Below are 19,390 nucleotides of genomic sequence, written 5' to 3' on the forward strand. Positions count from 1 at the left end.
AACGTGACCCGTACAAACTCCTGAACAGCTCAAATTGAATTGTATAATAAACAGTTTTCGCGATTCGAGGGTCCCGGAACAAAAATGTCGGTATATCACACGAATGGTTCCTCGGGTGTGAAAGTGTGGCCAAACAAATTTTCAGATGCAACAGAGGACGTTTGAGGGTGCGTGTGAGCGATAAATGACACTCGTGCGAAAATCGGATAATGAGGAACAATGGATTAAAAGTTTTTATTTGAAGCTGAAATCGAATAGGTCAAATCCCGAAGCGAACTCGGACATGTGGTAGGAAATCCGAGTGAAGGGTGCTCCCAGTTGTTATGACTCATATGACTGACTACGAAAAGTGCCCCGAAACGACCTCCCTGAACCGGAAATTGAACTGTACTTTCTTTGACTTTCTGTTTTCATCCCATTTCAATAAAATATTCCTCATATATAATAGAAAAATAGGAAGAAAATTGATGTCCAAAGGGAGTATTATACACGGTTTTTGAGATTCCAGGCCCTCGGAACAAAAATGTCCGTAAATCACCGGATGGTTCCCTTGGTCAGAAAATTAGCCACAAAAATTTCCAGGAGCAACAGAGTACGTTTGAGGATTTCGGTAAGAAATATAGGACACTCGTGCAAAAATCGTATATTGAGGAACAATGGATTAAAAGTTGTTATTTGGGGCTGAAACCGAATAGGTCAACTTCCCGAACAGCTCAAATTGAAGCATATAATACACGGTTTTCGCGATTCGAAAGTCCCAGAACAAAAATGTTAGTGTATTACACTACATGGATATAGCGGATCAGTGACAGAAGAGTAAGGATGGATAAAAATTCCGAAACACGGGTTTGTGATGGACTTGTGACGGACAATCTATTGCGACGGACTATCCCTCACATACCGTCGCATAATAATGGCGCGTTAATAAAATCAAGGACGCCAAGGAATGTGATGATTACCCATCACATAAAAAGTACCTGAGGCGGGTTGTCCGTCACATAAACAGTAATTCAGTACGGACTTGTGACGGATAGTCCGTCACATGTATCTTTTTTTGTGACGGGTAAACCGTGACATATGGAAATCTGAAAACACGGGATTGTGACGGACTATCCGTCACATAGACGGATTTGTGACTGATTGCCCGTCACATAATCCCTTTTTCTGAAAACATGTCGATTAATGTTGAGTTGGTCGAATGGGTCGATCGAATGCACGGCGACGGTACCAAACAAAATTTGTAAGGCTTGTGTTTTCGGTCGGTAGGTCGAAAACACGTGTCGATTTTTTGACTTAAGAAGTCGAGTATAGAAGTTTAAGGGAGATGTGAGGGGGCGGACTCTCGTGTAAGGATTATGGTGTGTAGATAGGTATTTATAGAGAAATGTGGGGTGGTAGGTCGGTTGAGTTTGCTTGGAGGCTAAGGAGGACGCCTAAAGAGGCGCGAGCCACCTAGTGCCTCAATGGGTTGTCTTGTCCTTCTCAATTTGGACGTGGCCTTTCCCCTATCTATTGTTTTGTTAGTTTGATTTTTGGTATTTATAAAATATGTCGTATAACAATATGGGCATCTACTAAGATGATTTTTGGGTGTTATGGGGTAGGCATTTTGTGCTTGACCCGGGTTTGATCCGTGTTAAGTCGGGATTTGAATTTGGAGTCGGCTATTGGCCTGATGTCAATTTTGACTCTAATTAGTGTCATTTTAATGCAAATGGCATGATAAAGTCATTCATGGCATTATTTTTGACATTCGAGACTCGGGTTGACTCGGGTGGACTCAGGTTGACTCTAGTTACTCCCTACTATTCTACATAACCTTCCTTATTTCCTTTTCCATCTATTCACAATATCTTCCATATTTCCTTATTTAGTAAATTTTTATACTTATTTTAATCACATCACCCCCCAACAATACCCCACCTAATCCCACAACAATACTTATTTTAGTCAACCTATTTCACAACAATACTTATTTTAATCATCCAACCCACAATAATACCCCATAATACCTTTTCTCTCTCCAATTACATAACTTCACTACAATACTTTACCTTATTTTAATCCATCTCCTTAATTCTAGTGCCCCCATGAATAGAGAGGTTTATCTAGAATAGGAGGGAGTACTAGTTAGTTCCCTTATACCAGTGAATAGTTTCTATTTATTTTATATTGTGAGGGCAGAAATAAAGTAAGTGTAAATTATTGACTCGGATAAAAGGAGTTACTAAAACAATCTCAAGTAAAATCTTTGATTGAATAATAACAAGATATCATTTTTTTTCTATACAAAAACATTCAGACATGCTTCCACACATGATAAATTTGGTGAATACCCTACTTAGTCATGCTATACAACAAATTAATACTTGTAACTTGATCCGTAACTGTTAACCAATTACATCTTCATAATGTCTTGGCAATAAAAGCCAGGTGTGACCGAGCCCAAGGTACTAATTCCTTGGGCTCGGTAAATGTGCACCGTTTAAATAAGGGCACCACCCTTAACATACTCGGTGAAAGCCAAGGCAACAAGACCCAACATAGCGAAACGACCGTTCCAAATCTCGGCATCAGAATTCATTAACCCGTCGGTCTTCGCCTCGGCCCTCTTTCCTTTAAAGAGTGGCACAAGTGATGCTACTGACAGCAGGATGCTGGTTCCTAAAAACCATTGTCCTCCACCGTTGGATATCTGGTTTAATAGATCCGTGCCGCTGGATAGCTCCACGGCTACTGCCGCTACAAACCCGATCATGGCTAGTCTCCCGTTGATTCTCTCGGGTGCTGGCCCGCCGAAGGCCAATAAATCTCCGAATTTTGTGCTTACCTGATTAGTGCAACATAATGGATTAGTTTTTTTTTTTTTTTTTTGGTCAATCAAAGCGCGCACTCAGTCGCATTACAATTTATACTTAATTGGTATTTACCTTTGGTAAAGGCTTGGGAGCCGGGGTGGGATTGGGCATGGATGACGAAGGTGACTCAATCTTTGACTCGGCTTGGGGACCATTATCCTCAGCTAAGCACCTTACTCGAAACCCGACTTGGCGTCCACTCCAAGGCACAAGCCCAAACGAACTAACCACCTTAGACCTAGAGCCATGACCAAAGCTACCAACTGATGGGCTAACTAGTAGAGATTGCATTTGCATTGCCATTGTTTTAATTGTTGGAATAATAATCACAAAAGAAGAACAATTGTATTTATTATTATTGAAGATGTAAAGTAGGGCACAAATATTTAATTTGATGAGTATTAAAAGCTAATGAAGCATCGTATTTATAGGAGGAAGGGTGCAATGTTTAGACGGATGTTATGGCTACACGTTCTTCACTAACGTTGTATGTGGTATCACATGCATTCTTACTACTATGCTCGACGTGTTCGTTATACACTTGTGGCCAAAAATTGTCTTTCAATGTTTGAATTAGTGAAGTCATGGTACGTTAAGTAGAGTTATTTCCCTACATTCGACTCACTTTAAGGATCAAGGCCCTGTTCTTTTGGACTTAAAGACACTTAACTTAAGTTTACTTCAGATTCTATAAGTTCAGTTTAGTTTAGATCAGATCTTATAAGTTTAGTTCAGATCCTATAAGTTCAGTTCAGTTCAGATCCTATAAGTTCAGTTCAGTTCAGATCAGATCCGTTTCAGTCCAAAAGAACAGGGCCTAAGGGTGTGTTTGAGCTATTCTAAGCTCGAGCTTCGATGGACTCAAAATTAACTCGGCATTTTGAGCTTTAATTAACTCAGGCTAAGCACAACTATACAAGTATAACTCAAAATAACTATAATTTAAAAAATATTCATATTACAAAAAAACTAAACCGAGCCCAAATGAATTTTTGATCATAGCCTTGTTGAGGATCAAATTAAACTACATTGGTTAAGCGCGGGGTTGAGCTTGGTTTGACCAGGCTCAAGCCTAGTTTTGACCAAACATATTAATTCTAAGGGTTCGTCGATCAGGTTGAGATCATTTGCAACCGTTTTTAACTATATTTACATTGAGCTTAGCCGCTTAGGTAAAAGATGTGATGTGTATTAGTAGCTAATAAAGCGCAATTAGGTGCTAGTCTAACTCAACTTCATTATACTTGATAATAATAATATAGTTTACAAATTATTAGTATACTTATGTGATGTGTATCAAGAACTAATAAAGCACAAATGGGTGGTAGTGGTAACTTAACTTCATTACACTTAATAATAATATAATTTACGAATTATTAGTACACTTTTATTGTCTTGGTTGTAAACATTTTTCAGATTTATTATAAATATTTCTCTAATATATGTAAATTTATAATATAACATTGCTAAAGTTATCTGGTTGGTCTTATTTACACAAAATGTTTTCAATTTAGCATTTAGTTAGGATTAGATTCGAACACGATCTTATAATTAAGCAGCTATTAAGTATAACAAAATTACATTTTTCACGGAATCGAACCATGTGAGGCTTGGAGTGTAAAATGTGACGGTAAGTTTGGTGGCCACAAACTAAAATTTAGTGGTCCAAGAGATTGATGAAAGCAATTGGTACAAGTTGGAGTAGTGCACAATTGGCCACCGTTTAAGTAATCAGGTTGAATGCTGCCAATTCTCTCACGGGTCGGAAAGAAATCATTACTACATTACTTTTTTATATGGCTGATTATTTAAATTACGCCATGCTATTAGAATACAGTATTAGGTCTACTATTTGACATATTTTAAAAGTTATTTTACACGTATCAAACATTATTTATTTACTCTCTTATAAATCCCTTTCTTTATAACCTTTGGATTTTTTTGTCATAAATTATCTAACATATAAATTATGTGACTAATAATCTTAAAGAAAGGGATGAAGGAGAGAGTAAATAAATCACATTGACCATCTTCTCATAATAATCCAAACTTCAATTTAACTCAAAATAAACCATACTATTACTCACATTCTCCCATACTGCACTTGGGCCATTTTTTACCTGTAAAATCCGGTAAACTATCAAGTCATTTTATTAAAGCCTGCTTTCTTCTTCTTCCTCCACTAGGTCCTCTTGTGAACAACACCACCAGTCTATGTACCACCCTCAACCCAGCTCACCACCACGCCGCACCTACCACCCTCAACCCAGCTCACTTCCACGCCATACCTATCACCCCTCAACCCAGCTCACCATCACGCCATACCTACAAGCTCCAACTAGTCTTCATTATTACGGTTATAATTTATTATTTTTCTCACTTTTTCTAATTTTTCAACAATGACCCAAAACTTCCAATCTTTGAAGAGAAACACCACCGGTGAAAACAAATAAACAATGTTGTGGGTCTTGTTTTGGGCATCAGTTTCTCTAGCTCTTTATGCTTTTTCTAAACATCGGCATGGAAATTGCTGCTTTTTTAAGAGCTTTATGGTGGCCTGATGACATTTTTGTCTTATCTCTTGCAACTCTCCATGTAATCGAGCTTCATGGGACGATTCTTGTTGGTTATTGGATGCAATTCAACCCTTTTGTTCTCACTCTTTTATCCATTTTCCTATTGGTTATTGCAGTTTACACTTGATGTTGCTTTTGATTTGTAATGCAGCTACCAAATTGATTGTTGTTAGTTTACTATTGTAGTTTAATTTGTTAAGTGGCAGGGTGTGAGGTGGCTGCGAAAGGGATGGGAAAGTTGTGGTGGTCAGAGGTTGTCGAATCCAGGCAAAATTTCTGGGAAATCGATGGTGTTTTTTTTAGCGTGGGGTCGATTCCGACTACATGAGACAAAATTATGTTAGTGGGAGAACGTTTTTGGGACGGAGACCAAAATTTCTGGCGAGTTGGAGTGGTTGGGTGGGTGATGATATGGTGGTGGGTGGTGACTGGTATGGGTGAAGGTGATGGACTGATTCCTGATGGATTATACAGAAATTTATTATTATTAAGAAAAAAAAATAAAATATTCAAAGTAACCCATTTAAAAGGTAACCGGTCGCTTAGTCTATTTTGAGAATAGACTACTCAAAGTAGGGTTTATTTTGAGATTAAATGTAGTTCGGATTATTTTGAGAATATCACCTATAGTATGGATTATTACTGTCAAATAACCCTAAAAAAAAGAAAAAAAAGGCTTGATAAAAACAATTGTAAAGTGGAGCTAACTTACGAGCCATATATCATTAGAGACTCTGACTTTTACATAAACTAACGAGAAACACTAACATTAACATTTAGAGAAATTTTGCGAACATAGATAGTAACCGGCCAAGAAAAAGATGAATAATAACCATAGTCGTGGCAAAATACATATAGGACTACCAATAGTTGTGATAAAATATTAATAAAATGTGTCAATTCTTAGTAAATTGTGGTAAATGGATAAATATGGTTGCAATGTACATAACATATACGGATGATAATTTTTTTTTCCTTGCGATTGGACCGAGGATAAAAATTCCGCCTCATCCGTGACGTTTCCCCTTTTTTTTTGGCAAAAGTCTGACAAGAATATAGATCGAGATTAGTCTTTTGCATCATCTAGTTTTGTACCATCATATAATCCTTTTAATCTCTTAAAGTATTATATTCAAATTTTTCTTTTATTTCTACGTACGATGCTTTAGGGAACTTATAAAGGGTCTCTGTCAAGATCTTCGCTATTTTAGCGAATAATAAAAGTTTGTCCTATTTATTTGGTCTATTTTAACTAGTTTTGACTTCGTGCAATAAATGCATGATACATATAGATTTTTATTTTTAATAAATTACTTATACAAAGTGTTATCTCATTAATTGTACATTTTTCTCGTCGTTGTACTTTACTTTAAGAAAAGTGAAACTGAAATTGAAAATTAATCAAAAAAATTAGTAAGGTGCTGAAATGTATTTTAAAGAAAATAATTTTTATATCGCAAATATAATGATTTCAATTTATAAAGACTCTCAATTCTTTTTTGACACAAAATTAATAAAGAGGATTTATAGTTTTGTTTTATACGTTACTAGTTGGTTGCACGACGGCGTGATCCCCCAAGTTATTTTAATACTCTACGTTTTCAAATGCGTAGTAGCGAATCTTGATTTGGTTTGGTTTCTATACATTTTGATTGACGATCACAATGAAATTCTTGTCGCTATAATTTTTTTTGTTCGAATCGATTGCAAACAAGTTCACATTCATAAATATTTCGTCTCTAACTTTGTTGGAAACATGAATATACGATCTGATTCAGTTGTCTGTACATTTTGACTGTCGATCACAATAAAATTCTTATTATTTTGATGGTTGAATCTATTGGAAACAATTACAACCATTCATAAATAATTTGTAATTAACTTTGCTGTGAGCATGAATATCCGAATATAACTACACATAACTACACTTTTGCTTAGATGGTTAATTGTTAAAGAACACAATTAAATGGAATACATAAGATATTAGTATTATATTGTACTTTGAGAAGTAACGTAAACATCACATCTTCTTCTCTTCCTCCTCATACTAATCGCTCTTCCCCCCTTAGCCCTCCTTACTCTTCCTCTTCCTTCTCCTTTCCCCCAACCTTCATCACCTTCTACTTTGTCATTCTCTTTATCTCCCTATTTTCTCTTCAACGTCGTCGCATCCTAAACCACCTTCTTTTCTTTAACCTCCTAGTCCTCCTTCTCTTTCCCCTTTCTCCTTCTCTATCCTCCTCTTATATATGTATTCTTTATTTCCTCTTCTCCTCCCCATACTCTCATATCTTTCATTTTCTCTTATCGTTCATTTTAAGATGTTTTCATTAAGTTTATGGGTACCCTGATACTTTTTTTTTATTCAAATAAGCGCACCTATGTTACTGATGAGAATCGAACCCCTAATTTCAAGGTTGGAATAGGAGAGTTTTTACCACTTTAAGCAAACTACTTCCAGTGTTGGGATAAGAGAACTTTTACCACTTCAACTAACTACTTCCGCCTCAGAAAGCAAATGATAATTTGGTTACGGTATTTTTTATTTTTTTTTACTAAAACCACGCCATGTGGGGTGATCATACCTCGCTTTCTTCATCCTTGATTCCTTATACTCTAATCGCTAATTTCTCAGTAGACATTTTGCGGCGAGATTCAAATATTACGAAATATTATCTGAAATTGTCGGAAAATCAAAGGAATTTGTATGCATAGGTCGTTAACTCGTTATGGACAAACAAAATATCAATGTATTAAAATGTTCAATAGAAAAATTATTCATTCGTACGAGTAACTCACCAAAGTTACTCATCGTATGAAACGACAATAAATAATAAAACTCAAAAAAAAAAAAAACGATAATGGTTAAAAATGGTCGATTGTCCATATACTCCGTATAGGAATATATGGCAATTAAGGTTTCTTGATCTGGATGAGGAAAGGCTTGAAATCTTTCTGACCGTTATCAAGCATCAGTATCGGTTTATGGAAAATATTCATACTTGAGAAGCCAACATCTTTATAAGTACAGGGAGCATTTGCAGAGGTACTCATAGCGGAACAGGATGACGCCATTAACTTGAAAACCGGTTGTTTAGAAATTGAATCAACAACCTTTACCATCTGGAACGTATCCTTCCCGGGTACACCTCCGTTTTTAACAATGGAATCGACCACATGCCAAGCCGACTCATCCGGGCAGATATAAGGGCCGGGGATCTTAAGTATTGGTCCCTTGGTTTCCCTGGCAGAAATCTCAAGCAGTGCAACGACTACTGATGAGCTGAAATCCATTTTCGAGAATAAACTAGGGCAAATGCGGCTAGCCATGTCTGCTATCTGATCCTCCATTACGCTGAGCTCGTCGATAATAACAGTAACACTTAATGTGGGAACATCATTATTATCCATGTTGAAATCAAGGTCGCTAAACATATTTTTTGCTTTACCATTTATGCCAATAACGCAGAAGATGACCATGCCGATTATTATTGTCGAAAAAATCTCTAACTTGTTCATTTTGTTGATTTCTTCTTCTTTGATGGTATTTCAAGTGTTTTTTTTTTTTAAAAAAGAAGATGAAGAAGCTGAGGGTGAGAAGGTTTGTAATTAGAGGGATCTTAAGACGGTTTTCAGACCTGATTAAAATAGATGTGGAAATAGAAGGAAATTGTGAGAGGTCTTAAGTAAGCGGTTTTAAGCAAATATTCTAGAGTATTATATTTTGCTGGAGTTAGTGCAGTAGTGCTGCTCATATATGCAGCATTATTATTTTGGAATTAGACAGTTAGTGCTGGTCACATACTCACATTCATAACGATGTGAAGAGGCGAAGAGCTACGTAATTCTTTACAGCGCAAAGATTCCTGATGAACATGATAATTCATGGGGAAAATGTCGGTAAAGACGATACAATTGTTGTGGTTGAACTACACTAGATGTTATATTCAGCGTGATCGTTTTTAAACGACTTAAAAACAGATATCCTATCGTAAATGTAAAATTGTTGTAAAACGTACCTCATGCTCAATTGTCGTAAAACCGGCGTACATAAGCATCCGCCAAATAGTTCCATCTTCGAGTGAGTAATAGTCTCCTCAGCAATTTGCAGACTAACTGGAAATACAATCTAAGGGAACTACTTTCAAGAAGGTGGATGAATCACGCTTCATGATTCTTATAAAACTAAACAAGTTTGTGGCACTCTAATCTCCTTTCCTATCGTAAATGTGTCGTCATCAACTTGAAATAGACTGGCATTCTTTTTTTTTTTTTTCATTAGATGCCTTTTTGCATAACACGGGCCTCCATTGATGTCTTCTTCGATCCCAGCATTCTTGATACAGTAGGCGACCTACATTACACAAAAGACGCGTAATTGGCCCTAGCCCTAGGCCCCCAACCAATAGGTGTTCTTTAGATCACTAGCTTTCACAACTGTCACGGCCAATTTGCCATGGGGTTTAAGCTCCAAATCACTGCACAATAAAGGTAAATTAGCAATCGTGATATAAATAGAGAAAAAAAAACGGCAAAATGAGACTCCTTGTTCTTCAGATTAAGTCGATTTAGTTGCACAAACTGTACACACTTACACACATGCCGAGAAAACAATTATCCTAGTCAACCAATGTGAACGTTAATAATAAGGATTTGATTGCCACAACAGCATAACAAGGAAGATCACAAATCGACCGATTTAGTTTGGAATATGTGAAGATGTTAATAATTCAAAATTACACTAATAATAATAATAATAAAGCTAAGAGCAAAAACAAAGAAACATTTGAAAATGGTTGCATTGATACCAAGGAGGAGGGATTCATGATTGAATTAGGTACAACAACAATCCTGTGAGAAGAGTGTCATTCATGATTGAATTAACAGTATCCTGTAAGACGCATGGCGAGAAAAAAAAAATTGATATCAACATAAAATTCAAGAACATAAAAAGTGGCTTATGCAATGATATCCTTTCTTTATTCAAACTGAAGCTGGGAATTATTGAATCTCAGCCTGAGACTCAATCTCATAGTCGACCTTCACGTCCTATTCTCTGCCGTGACACTATAAACGCGGTCCAAATAACCTCCAAAACCAATTAGCGATATTTAATACCATGGTCGGAACAGTCTCCTAAGTTAGATGTGTGTGTACCAATTACACTATATTATGAGTTTGGGATTTTTTTTTCTGCTAAGCTCTGGTTCTATAACCAAGTCTCAAGCATAAACCTTGTTTCTGAGTCAGAGACTCGGAGCATCATAACCAAATGTCCAAAATGTCACAAAAGGATCAATTATAAAAAAATAAAAAAAAATACTTACGTGTCCAGATATGCCAGGAAGAACTGTAATGCTTCCACCAGATGTCAAAAACTGAAATTTTCAGTGCTTGCAATTGCCAATACTTTTCTCAGTCAACCGCATATACACCTTGTACTCCAAGATTGAAGTTAATAAAACTTCATTTTCCAGGGCTTTCTAAAAAAGTAAGATGAACCCAAACAAAGACATAAGTGAGATTTGTGTGCTTTAAAGCAGTACCCTAAAATGACAATGGTAGATTAAAAAACCCAATATAGGCAAACATACGCCGTTAAAATGCAACAACTTTTATATAACGGTTTGAAGGTCAAGAACGTACATGAATCTTTTCAGCGACCAACATCCAGATCAAAAAGACTTTGAAGCATGTTGTGCCTTTGCCGTTTCCTTTAGAATGGCACCCACAAAACCTGCTTGCTCAAGGCATTCGGCTCGATGTAATGCATCTAAAAGAACAACACAAGTTTTCAAGTAGATGCTGAATCCTTGTTGTCGAGCTTCTTCAAAAAGCGTATATGCCTCCATAGCCCTACTTCCAATGCTTAACCCTTCAATAGTGAAATTATAACAGGCAGCATCCAGTCTTCCTCCTTTTTCCTTGAAGTTTTTGAAAAGTGCGAAGGATTCGGATATATTACCAGCTTTCGCTAGGCCACATATCATGGTAGTGTAGGTCACTGCATTTGGCTCCACACCTTGCTTCTTCATTTCTTGAAGAAATACAAATGCCTTGTTGAACTTTCGAACACGACAAAGACCATCAATTAGAATACTATAAGTGAAAGCATTTGGAGCACATTTCAAGTCTTTCATTGACTGAAAGCAGACAAGGGCTTCATTGATTTCTTCGGCATTGCACAGTGCATTAAGAAGACAATTCCAAGTGTACACATTAGGTGTCAATCCATTCTGCATCATTTCTTCCATAATGAGGTATGCTTCATCGATTCTACCAACTTTGCCAAATCCATCAATAAGACTGCTATAAACGGTAACATTTAGCTTCATTCCTATTGATTTAGCTTCTTCAAAGAGCATATATGCTTCATCAAGTCTGTCAATCTTTGCTAGCCCATCTATTACAGCTCCGTAAGTAACAACGGAAGACGGAACACCTTTTACTTTCATTTCCTCCAGCAACTGGTACGCCTTGTTCACTTTGCCCGACTTGCAGAATCCATCAATAACAATGTTGTATGCACGAGTATCCAAAACCAAACCTTGTTCCTTCATCAAGTAATATAACTTGTAGGTTTCACGTGCAAACCCAGCCCTGACAAGGCCGTTAATCAATATAGAATAACTCTGCAAATCTGGAACGAATCCTTTTGTCTTAATTTCCTCAAACAATGCTCTCCCTTTGTCCACCTCACCTGCTTTAAAGATACAATCCATATAAGTATTTAGTAGTCTCAGATCAGGAGAACAGCCACTTCGGAGCATTTCTTTGTAAATCTTGTGACCATCTGTTGGCCGACCAACACTGAAAAAGCTCTTTATAAGAGTTGTACAGGCCACAACATCCGGAACATGACCTAAGTCCAACATCTTCTCATAGAGTTTGTACGCATCGTCTACTCTTCTATGGCGACCTAGGCCATCTATTAAGGAACAAAATGTATTAGCATTAGGAGTGCAGACTTGGTGATCCAACTCTTGAAATATGGTGAGAGCTTCATCAAGTTTACCAGCCTTACACAAACGATTGATCATAACATTTACTGTAGCTACATGAGGGAAAAGTCCAACATCCTTCATGGTGTCTCGCAGCTTAAAAGCAGCATCAACATTCCCCACGCTGCAAAGCATGTCAATAAGAATGTTATACGTGAAAAGATTTGGTGCCGCGTCTTTCTTCATTTCATCAAATAACTTAAGTGCCTCTTCCAAGTTGCCTTTCTTGCCAAGACAAGTTAAGATACAGTTATACGCAATCACATTGGGTATAGACCCTTTTTCCTTTTGCCTCTCAAGCAGCATGTACGCTTCTTTAAACTTTCCGGCAGAGCCATAGCCCATTATCATTGTGTTATATGCATAAGCACAAGGAACTTCCCGGCCATCTTCCATCTGATTAAAAAGCTCTTCTGCTTCATCAAGTCTTTGAGCTTTGCATAGTACTCCAATCATGCTGGTATATGTCACGTCATCTGGCATAAAACCTTGTGCTTTCATTTCATGAAAAAATTTCCAGGCCATATCTACCTTTCCCAGCTTCCCAAAGCAATCAATACTTACATTGTAGAGAACTATATCTGGGACAAAACCATTGCTTCTCATCTCATCTAGTAAAGAAAGAACTGAATCAACTCTCCCTTCACGAGCAAAACCTCGTATGATAGTAGTGAACAGATGCACATTAACTTCATAACCTATTTCTTGCATTTGCTGTAAGAGATGAAGCATTAGGTCCGGTTTGTTAACGGTAGAGAGAGAGCCTATAAGTGTCGTATACGCTGAAAAGGCAGGCCTGAACTTGAACTTTCTCATGGTTTCTATAAATCGCACTGCCTCGTTTAACATCCGAGATTTAACACAGCATAATACAAACTCAACACATGTATCATTTGAAGGACCAAAACCAGCTAAACTCATTTCTTCCAAAATCTCTTCCAGATAATCAAAATTCTTGCTTTTAGCCATTCCCAGAAGGAGACTATTATAAGCCTCAGGACAATGCACCTGGTTAGTGCTCTTTTCAATCCACCGAAAATATTTTATGGCCATATTTACATCTTTCAGCTTCTTCAAGACAGCAATGACTTGGTTTTTCTCAGGCTTTTCATTAAGTGCATGTAAAGCTCTTTCTGTGGATGGGCCCCAAGCCTCAGCCTCCAATATTCTGCACACTTCTTCTAAACCTTTATTTTGAACTAGCACACTTCTTGCGCTCCCTAGACCATCGCAAGTAGGAGACACCGTATCTTTACCTCCCTCAAGATGTCCACCATGCAAGGATGTGAATTCCATCCAGGTGACATAGGATACGCCGGGCTTCAAATGAACAATAACTGCAAAACATAGATGAGATTACTAAAAACAAAAGAGATAGACAATGGACGAATTCGAAAATAAGCTCAATTTCGCCCAAAAGGGTTGGCTTAAACAGTTAGAACATGAATGAATTAAACAATTAGCTCATAAGTCTCAGACCACAGTATCAGACCCTTGTGCCAGCAATTTGGCTTAAAAATTATCCTTCCTGGTTAACACATCAGATGACTGACTGTGAGTGGTTTGCAAGCTCTCATATATTTATCACAAATTCTTGTTTTAGATGGCCATTTTGGTCTGAAACAATAAGGCGGGATTTTGTGACCATTTTATGGTCAAATGTAACCACAATGGTCGAGCCAGTGTTATAGCTTATGGTAACTTGTTTTCCAAAAATGGTCACATTTGACTGTCAAATGGTTACAAAACCCCATCTTATTGTTTCAGACCAAAATGGTCCGTCTTAAGGGAGACCAATTGTATATTTTATATATACACGAGTTGTGTAATTTAAAGCTCAATTTCTTCACCATCACCACACCACACACATACACAGGCCGCTGCGAACAAAATGTAGCATTGTAGCTGCAAAAAATAAGTTATATACTATCATCTTTGAATATCATAGATTCACAGTATAGACATTACTTTAAACTTTATTTGCCACACTGAAATGAACAATCAATAAAGAATCAGAAACGCCATAGCCATGATACAACAATGAGCCAAAAGTTTAACCTATGTACCTCGCGAACGGCATATCATGGCCACCTTTGAATTAGTGAGCAGCTACTCCACCTTGAATATTACAATATCAACAATTAAGTTAGTCGAATCGAAACAAATATAATAAAGAATTCCACAAAGCAGAAACCGCAGTCACAATTGCATCAAAATTCAAGAGTTGAAGTGCAAAAGTGGATTCAAGTGAAGATAAAGGTGATTAAATTGGTTGCATAAGACAAAATCCAAGAGCATAAAAGCGGTGTGAGCAAGGAGTTGAGTTGGGGGAATGCATTACCAAATAATTGGGCAACAATTGCAGCTCTTGATTACTGTGTAATGTAATCTAATTTTTGTTCTTTCAATTTCGTGTTCAATTTTTCTAGGGTTTTTGCTACTAATTGTCCTATGGGAGTAAGAATTTAGAGAAGTACAGAGGTAATTTTAAAGAACTAACCTGTAATTCATTTTAACCTTCGAAATCACTTTCCCTAAGGTAAAGTCTTGAAATTAGTTACCTATATACTTATCTATATCTTTAAATAAAGTTCACTCTCTTAGCCACCGTAAGAATAGACGCGACCACGGAGTTTAACCTTGGGGAAAACCTGAAGACCTTTGCCCATACTATCTTAAGTGTCCGTCGCACAATCAATTTGGCCTGCCAATATGACCAGCTTCTTTTTAAGTGGTCTGAGTCTGGTTCATACCTTAATTTATTCTCTTTTAAATTAAATTTTTGAACAATTTGAGTGTATAAAAAACACAATTACAAGAAAAAATACCACCCAAATATAAACCATATGAGATAGGTAATCAAATATTCCCTCAGAAAATATCTAATTGACAAGAAACAAACACATACTCAAAGCAATTCTCCGTCATCTGTCTCTAACCCATCTTTTGGTTCAACCAAATTTTCCTCTAATTTCTTTTTTTTTAAATAATCTGTATTTCAAACACGTACTCTAAGCAATTCCTCTAATTCCTCTAACACATACTCCGTATCTAATTCCTCTAACACATATTCTAAGCAATTCCCTCAATTTCATTGAACAGTCTCATATTTCAAAATCTTCCTAGTTAAACAAATATTCCCTCAATGTCTTGACTCTTGAGGTGATACCTCTCTAATTTTTACTACTCCGTATCTAGGATACTTTGTAGATGCTTAAAAGAAAAAGAACAAGAGCGGTGAAGTTCTATTAATGTTCATCTCGAAAAGATAACAAAGGAGACTCATTATCACCTTCAACGCCTCAGTCTACATTAGAGTGGAGTTTTGTTCATTTACATTATGAGCTATACGAGATTCACTCGGACAATGGCGAAGATGATGAACAAGGTTTATACGGCTTCCTTCGCCGATTTCAAAAATGTTCTCAACTTCTGTCTTTCTTCATCAATCTAAAAATATACTCCTATGACTAGTTTGAATTTAGTAAAACAGCCTGAAATTAGGGTTCTTAAATTGCGAATTCCGAAATTATCAATTCATAGACAAGGAATCAATTGGAAATTTCGAAACTAGGGTTTCTACAGTAATTAACATTCACAACCCAAACAAGAAAGCTATTGCTCAATCGAATTTATCAAATAGAAAATGAAATTAGCAATCTGGGGATTTGGATAAGAAAGGTCGATGACTTACTAAGAATTTGGGGAAGAACGATGCGCGGCGCCGGAATTATGTGAGCCGCCGGTTGCGGAAATCGGTTGTCGGAATGTCGGATGAGGTGATGCCAGGTTGTGGAGTTGTGGTCACTGGTCAGGTAGAGTAACTTTTGTAAAACAAAATCAGCAAGTCCACCTAGGGGTGTTAACGAGCCGAGTCGAGCCCGAGCTTGGCCTTGCTTGGCTTGTGGTCAAGAACCAAAACTCAAGTTCGAGCCGATCTCCAGCTTATCCGAGCCTGAAAAAAATGCGCTCGTTATAAAACTTGCGAACTTTAACGCGAGCTCGAGCCAAACTCGAGCCCAAATCGAGCTTATATAAAATTGTTTTTTTTTCTATTTTTTTGTTCCGATATTTTCAATAATAAGGTTCGAAAGTTATATATAAAAATGTTTGGCAAATCAGCGAGACATTTGATACGTGTGATACAAAAATATAATCATGATAAAATATTTTATAAAATATGACCAATATCTTATGCAATCACACAAGTTCGAGCCGCTCGCGAGCTTTGATCGAGCCGATCTCGAGTTGCTCGCGAGCTGTCTCGTCTCATTCACACCCCTAAGTCTACCTATTCGTCACAAACTTGGGACAGGTTAACTATTAGTTATGTGCTTTAGATAAGATAAAACAGTTTGTTATCCCTAGACTGTCTGCTTTTGCTCTTATCTACACAAATAAATACTCCCTCCATTTATCTAATTTCATCCCATTTATTTTTTTTGCACAACAATTAAGAAAATGGATTAAAAAATGAAAAATTAATGAAAAAGTAACAAAAGTAATGAAAAATTAATGAAAGAGGGATTAAAGAATGAAAAAGTAATAAAAAAGCAATGACAAATGAGGAAAGAAGAGAAATTGTTAAGAATATCGAATCAATATCGTGCCTCTTCCATTACTTCTCATGGCAATATATAGTACAGTACGACTAGGGTTACATTTAGATAAACGGGCCTTGGACGAGGCCAATATATAACACACATATATTATCTAATACCCCCCCTCAAGTCGGAGCATATGGATTTAATATGCCCAACTTGCTAACTAAGGAGACAAACTGAGAGATACCAAGAGCCTTAGTGAGAATATCGGCTAACTGGACCTTGGTAGAAACGAACGAGGGAGCAATAAGCCCAGACTGAATAGCGTCCCGAACATAATGACAATCAATCTCTATATGTTTGGTACGCTCATGGAAGACAGGATTTTGCGCAATGTGAAGAGCTGACTTGCTGTCACTATGCACTGGAACAGGAGACGAGTGAGACACGCCCAAGTCTCCAAGTAAGCCTTTGAGCCATGTAAGTTCGCACGTGAGTGCCCGAAGAGCACGGTACTCGGCCTCTGCAGACGAGAGAGAGACCGTGGGTTGCTTTTTAGTTTTCCAGGAAATAGGAGCCGTGCCCAAGAACACAAACCAACCAGTGACTGAACGACGAGAAAGCGGACATTTCGCCCAATCTGAATCACACCAACCGGAGAGCTGCATATCAGAATTAACGGGTAGAAAAATACCTTGTCCGGGTGTGCCTTTCAGGAATCGAACAACACGCAGCGCGGCATTCCAATGATCTTGCTGTGGTGCGTTCATAAACTGAGAGAGAACGTGTACGACATATGCAATGTCAGGCCGAGTCACCACCAAGTACACGAGACGCCCAACCAGGCGCCTATAAGGCTCGGGATTCACGAGAGAGGGACTATCTGAGCTTCCCAAACGATGGTGCTGCTCCATAGGTGTAGGAGCCGGTTTACACCCGAGGAGACCTGCTTCCGAGATAATATCCAATGCATATTTCCTCTGACACACGAAAATGCCATCAGAATTTCTTGCCACTTCGAGACCCAAGCAGTATTTCAATTCACCCAAATCTTTCATATGAAAACACTTGTTTAAGTAAGCCTTAAACTTTCCAAGCGCTGACAAATCATTTCCGGAAATGATAAGATCATCGACATAAACCAACACATTCAACCGTACCGAATCTCGCACATATGTAAATAGAGAATAATCATGATAGCTTTGAGTAAAACCGTACTGCTTAAGGGCACACCCAAGCTTTGCAAACCAACATCGAGGAGCTTGCTTGAGTCCGTAAAGCGATTTCTTTAGGCGACACACTTGACCAGGAGATGAGGATTTGAACCCCGGTGGTAGTCGCATATAAACTTCTTCTTCCAAGTCACCATGGAGGAAGGCATTATGGACATCCATCTGATGGAGATGCCACTTCTTTGCAGAGGCAACAGATAGAAAACTGCGAACCGTCGTCATTTTGGCTACGGGTGCAAAAGTCTCAGCATAGTCCACCCCCTCGGTTTGATGATTCCCAAATACGACCAACCGGGCCTTTAATCTTTCAATAGAGGAATCCGACTTGTATTTGATTTTATACAACCATTTGCTCCCAAGAGCTTTCTTACCCGGAGGAAGAGTAGTCATTGTCCAAGTATCATTATCAATAAGGGCCTGCATTTCCGACTGCATAGCTTGTCGCCAACCTTCATCTTTGACAGCCTCTTTAAAGGACCGAGGCTCAGTGTGGGTCATCAAAGCTGCCAAATATGAACGATAGGGAGACGAGAATTTTGCACAAGACAGATAATTAGCTAAAGGATAAGAGATACCTGAGGGAGATGATGGCACATGGACGCGAGAGGCATGAGATGGACTATTATCATCATTGTCGTCATCCGAGAAATGGGTCACATAATCTTGCAGGGACTTGTTGGGAATTTTCGTACGTTGGCCTCGACCCAGAACTGGTGGAGGCGTGACAATGGGCGTTTCATCAGCTGCGGTATTGGGGGTTTCAGGCGAGTGGTGTGGGGATGCGGTTGTGGTGGGCGTACTGGGTGGTGTGTGAATTTCGGTTGCTGGCTCTTCATGCTCCTCATCCCAATAAATATCATTAGTAACAACCGTATCCGAATGGGGAGAAAGGGATGTAGGGTCACGGCTAGACACAAGAAACGGGAATTGCTCCTCATAAAATTTTACATCCCGAGACACAAAGAACTCGCGTCGTTCAAGGTCATACAAGTACCACCCCTTTTGTCCAGCTGGGTAACCCATAAAGACACATTTCCGACTCCGACTGGCAAATTTGTCACCCTTGGATCGTTGATTATGGGCAAAACAAAGCGACCCAAATACACGTAAAATCTCATAATTGGGTGATTTTTCAAAGAGGATTTCGTAGGGGGTTAAACCATCTAAAAGTCGGGATGG

The 19,390-nt window shown here is 38.0% G+C and overlaps 2 protein-coding genes across 2 annotated transcripts; both read right to left on the reverse strand.

Annotated features, from left to right (window-relative positions):
* Positions 1-2,228: 2,228 nt before the first annotated feature.
* On the reverse strand, positions 2,229-3,261 carry LOC141605167 (early light-induced protein 2, chloroplastic-like). Its single transcript, XM_074423837.1, has 2 exons — positions 2,931-3,261; positions 2,229-2,830 (listed from the first exon to the last, which is right to left on the reverse strand). Exons 1-2 carry the CDS (start codon positions 3,159-3,161, stop codon positions 2,486-2,488), a joined length of 576 nt encoding a protein of 191 aa, XP_074279938.1. The 5' UTR covers positions 3,162-3,261; the 3' UTR covers positions 2,229-2,485.
* Positions 3,262-9,256: 5,995 nt separating this feature from the next.
* Positions 9,257-16,505, reverse strand: LOC141605168 (uncharacterized). The gene is made up of 5 exons (XM_074423838.1): positions 16,130-16,505; positions 14,502-14,553; positions 11,081-13,772; positions 10,762-10,917; positions 9,257-9,912 (listed from the first exon to the last, which is right to left on the reverse strand). Exons 2-3 carry the CDS (start codon positions 14,518-14,520, stop codon positions 11,110-11,112), a joined length of 2,682 nt encoding a protein of 893 aa, XP_074279939.1. The 5' UTR covers positions 14,521-14,553; positions 16,130-16,505; the 3' UTR covers positions 9,257-9,912; positions 10,762-10,917; positions 11,081-11,109.
* Positions 16,506-19,390: the final 2,885 nt, after the last annotated feature.

The sequence above is a fragment of the Silene latifolia genome, chromosome 10, assembly GCF_048544455.1.
Source record: "Silene latifolia isolate original U9 population chromosome 10, ASM4854445v1, whole genome shotgun sequence".
Classification (NCBI taxonomy): Eukaryota; Viridiplantae; Streptophyta; class Magnoliopsida; order Caryophyllales; family Caryophyllaceae; genus Silene; species Silene latifolia.

Bases quoted from the DNA above. Each gene is read 5' to 3' on its own strand.
- LOC141605167 (XM_074423837.1), bottom strand. From the start codon at position 3,161: ATGGCAATGCAAATGCAATCTCTACTAGTTAGCCCATCAGTTGGTAGC. The intron at 2,831-2,930 runs GTAAATACCAAT...TGCACTAATCAG, and splicing joins CTCCCAAGCCTTTACCAAAG to GTAAGCACAAAATTCGGAGA.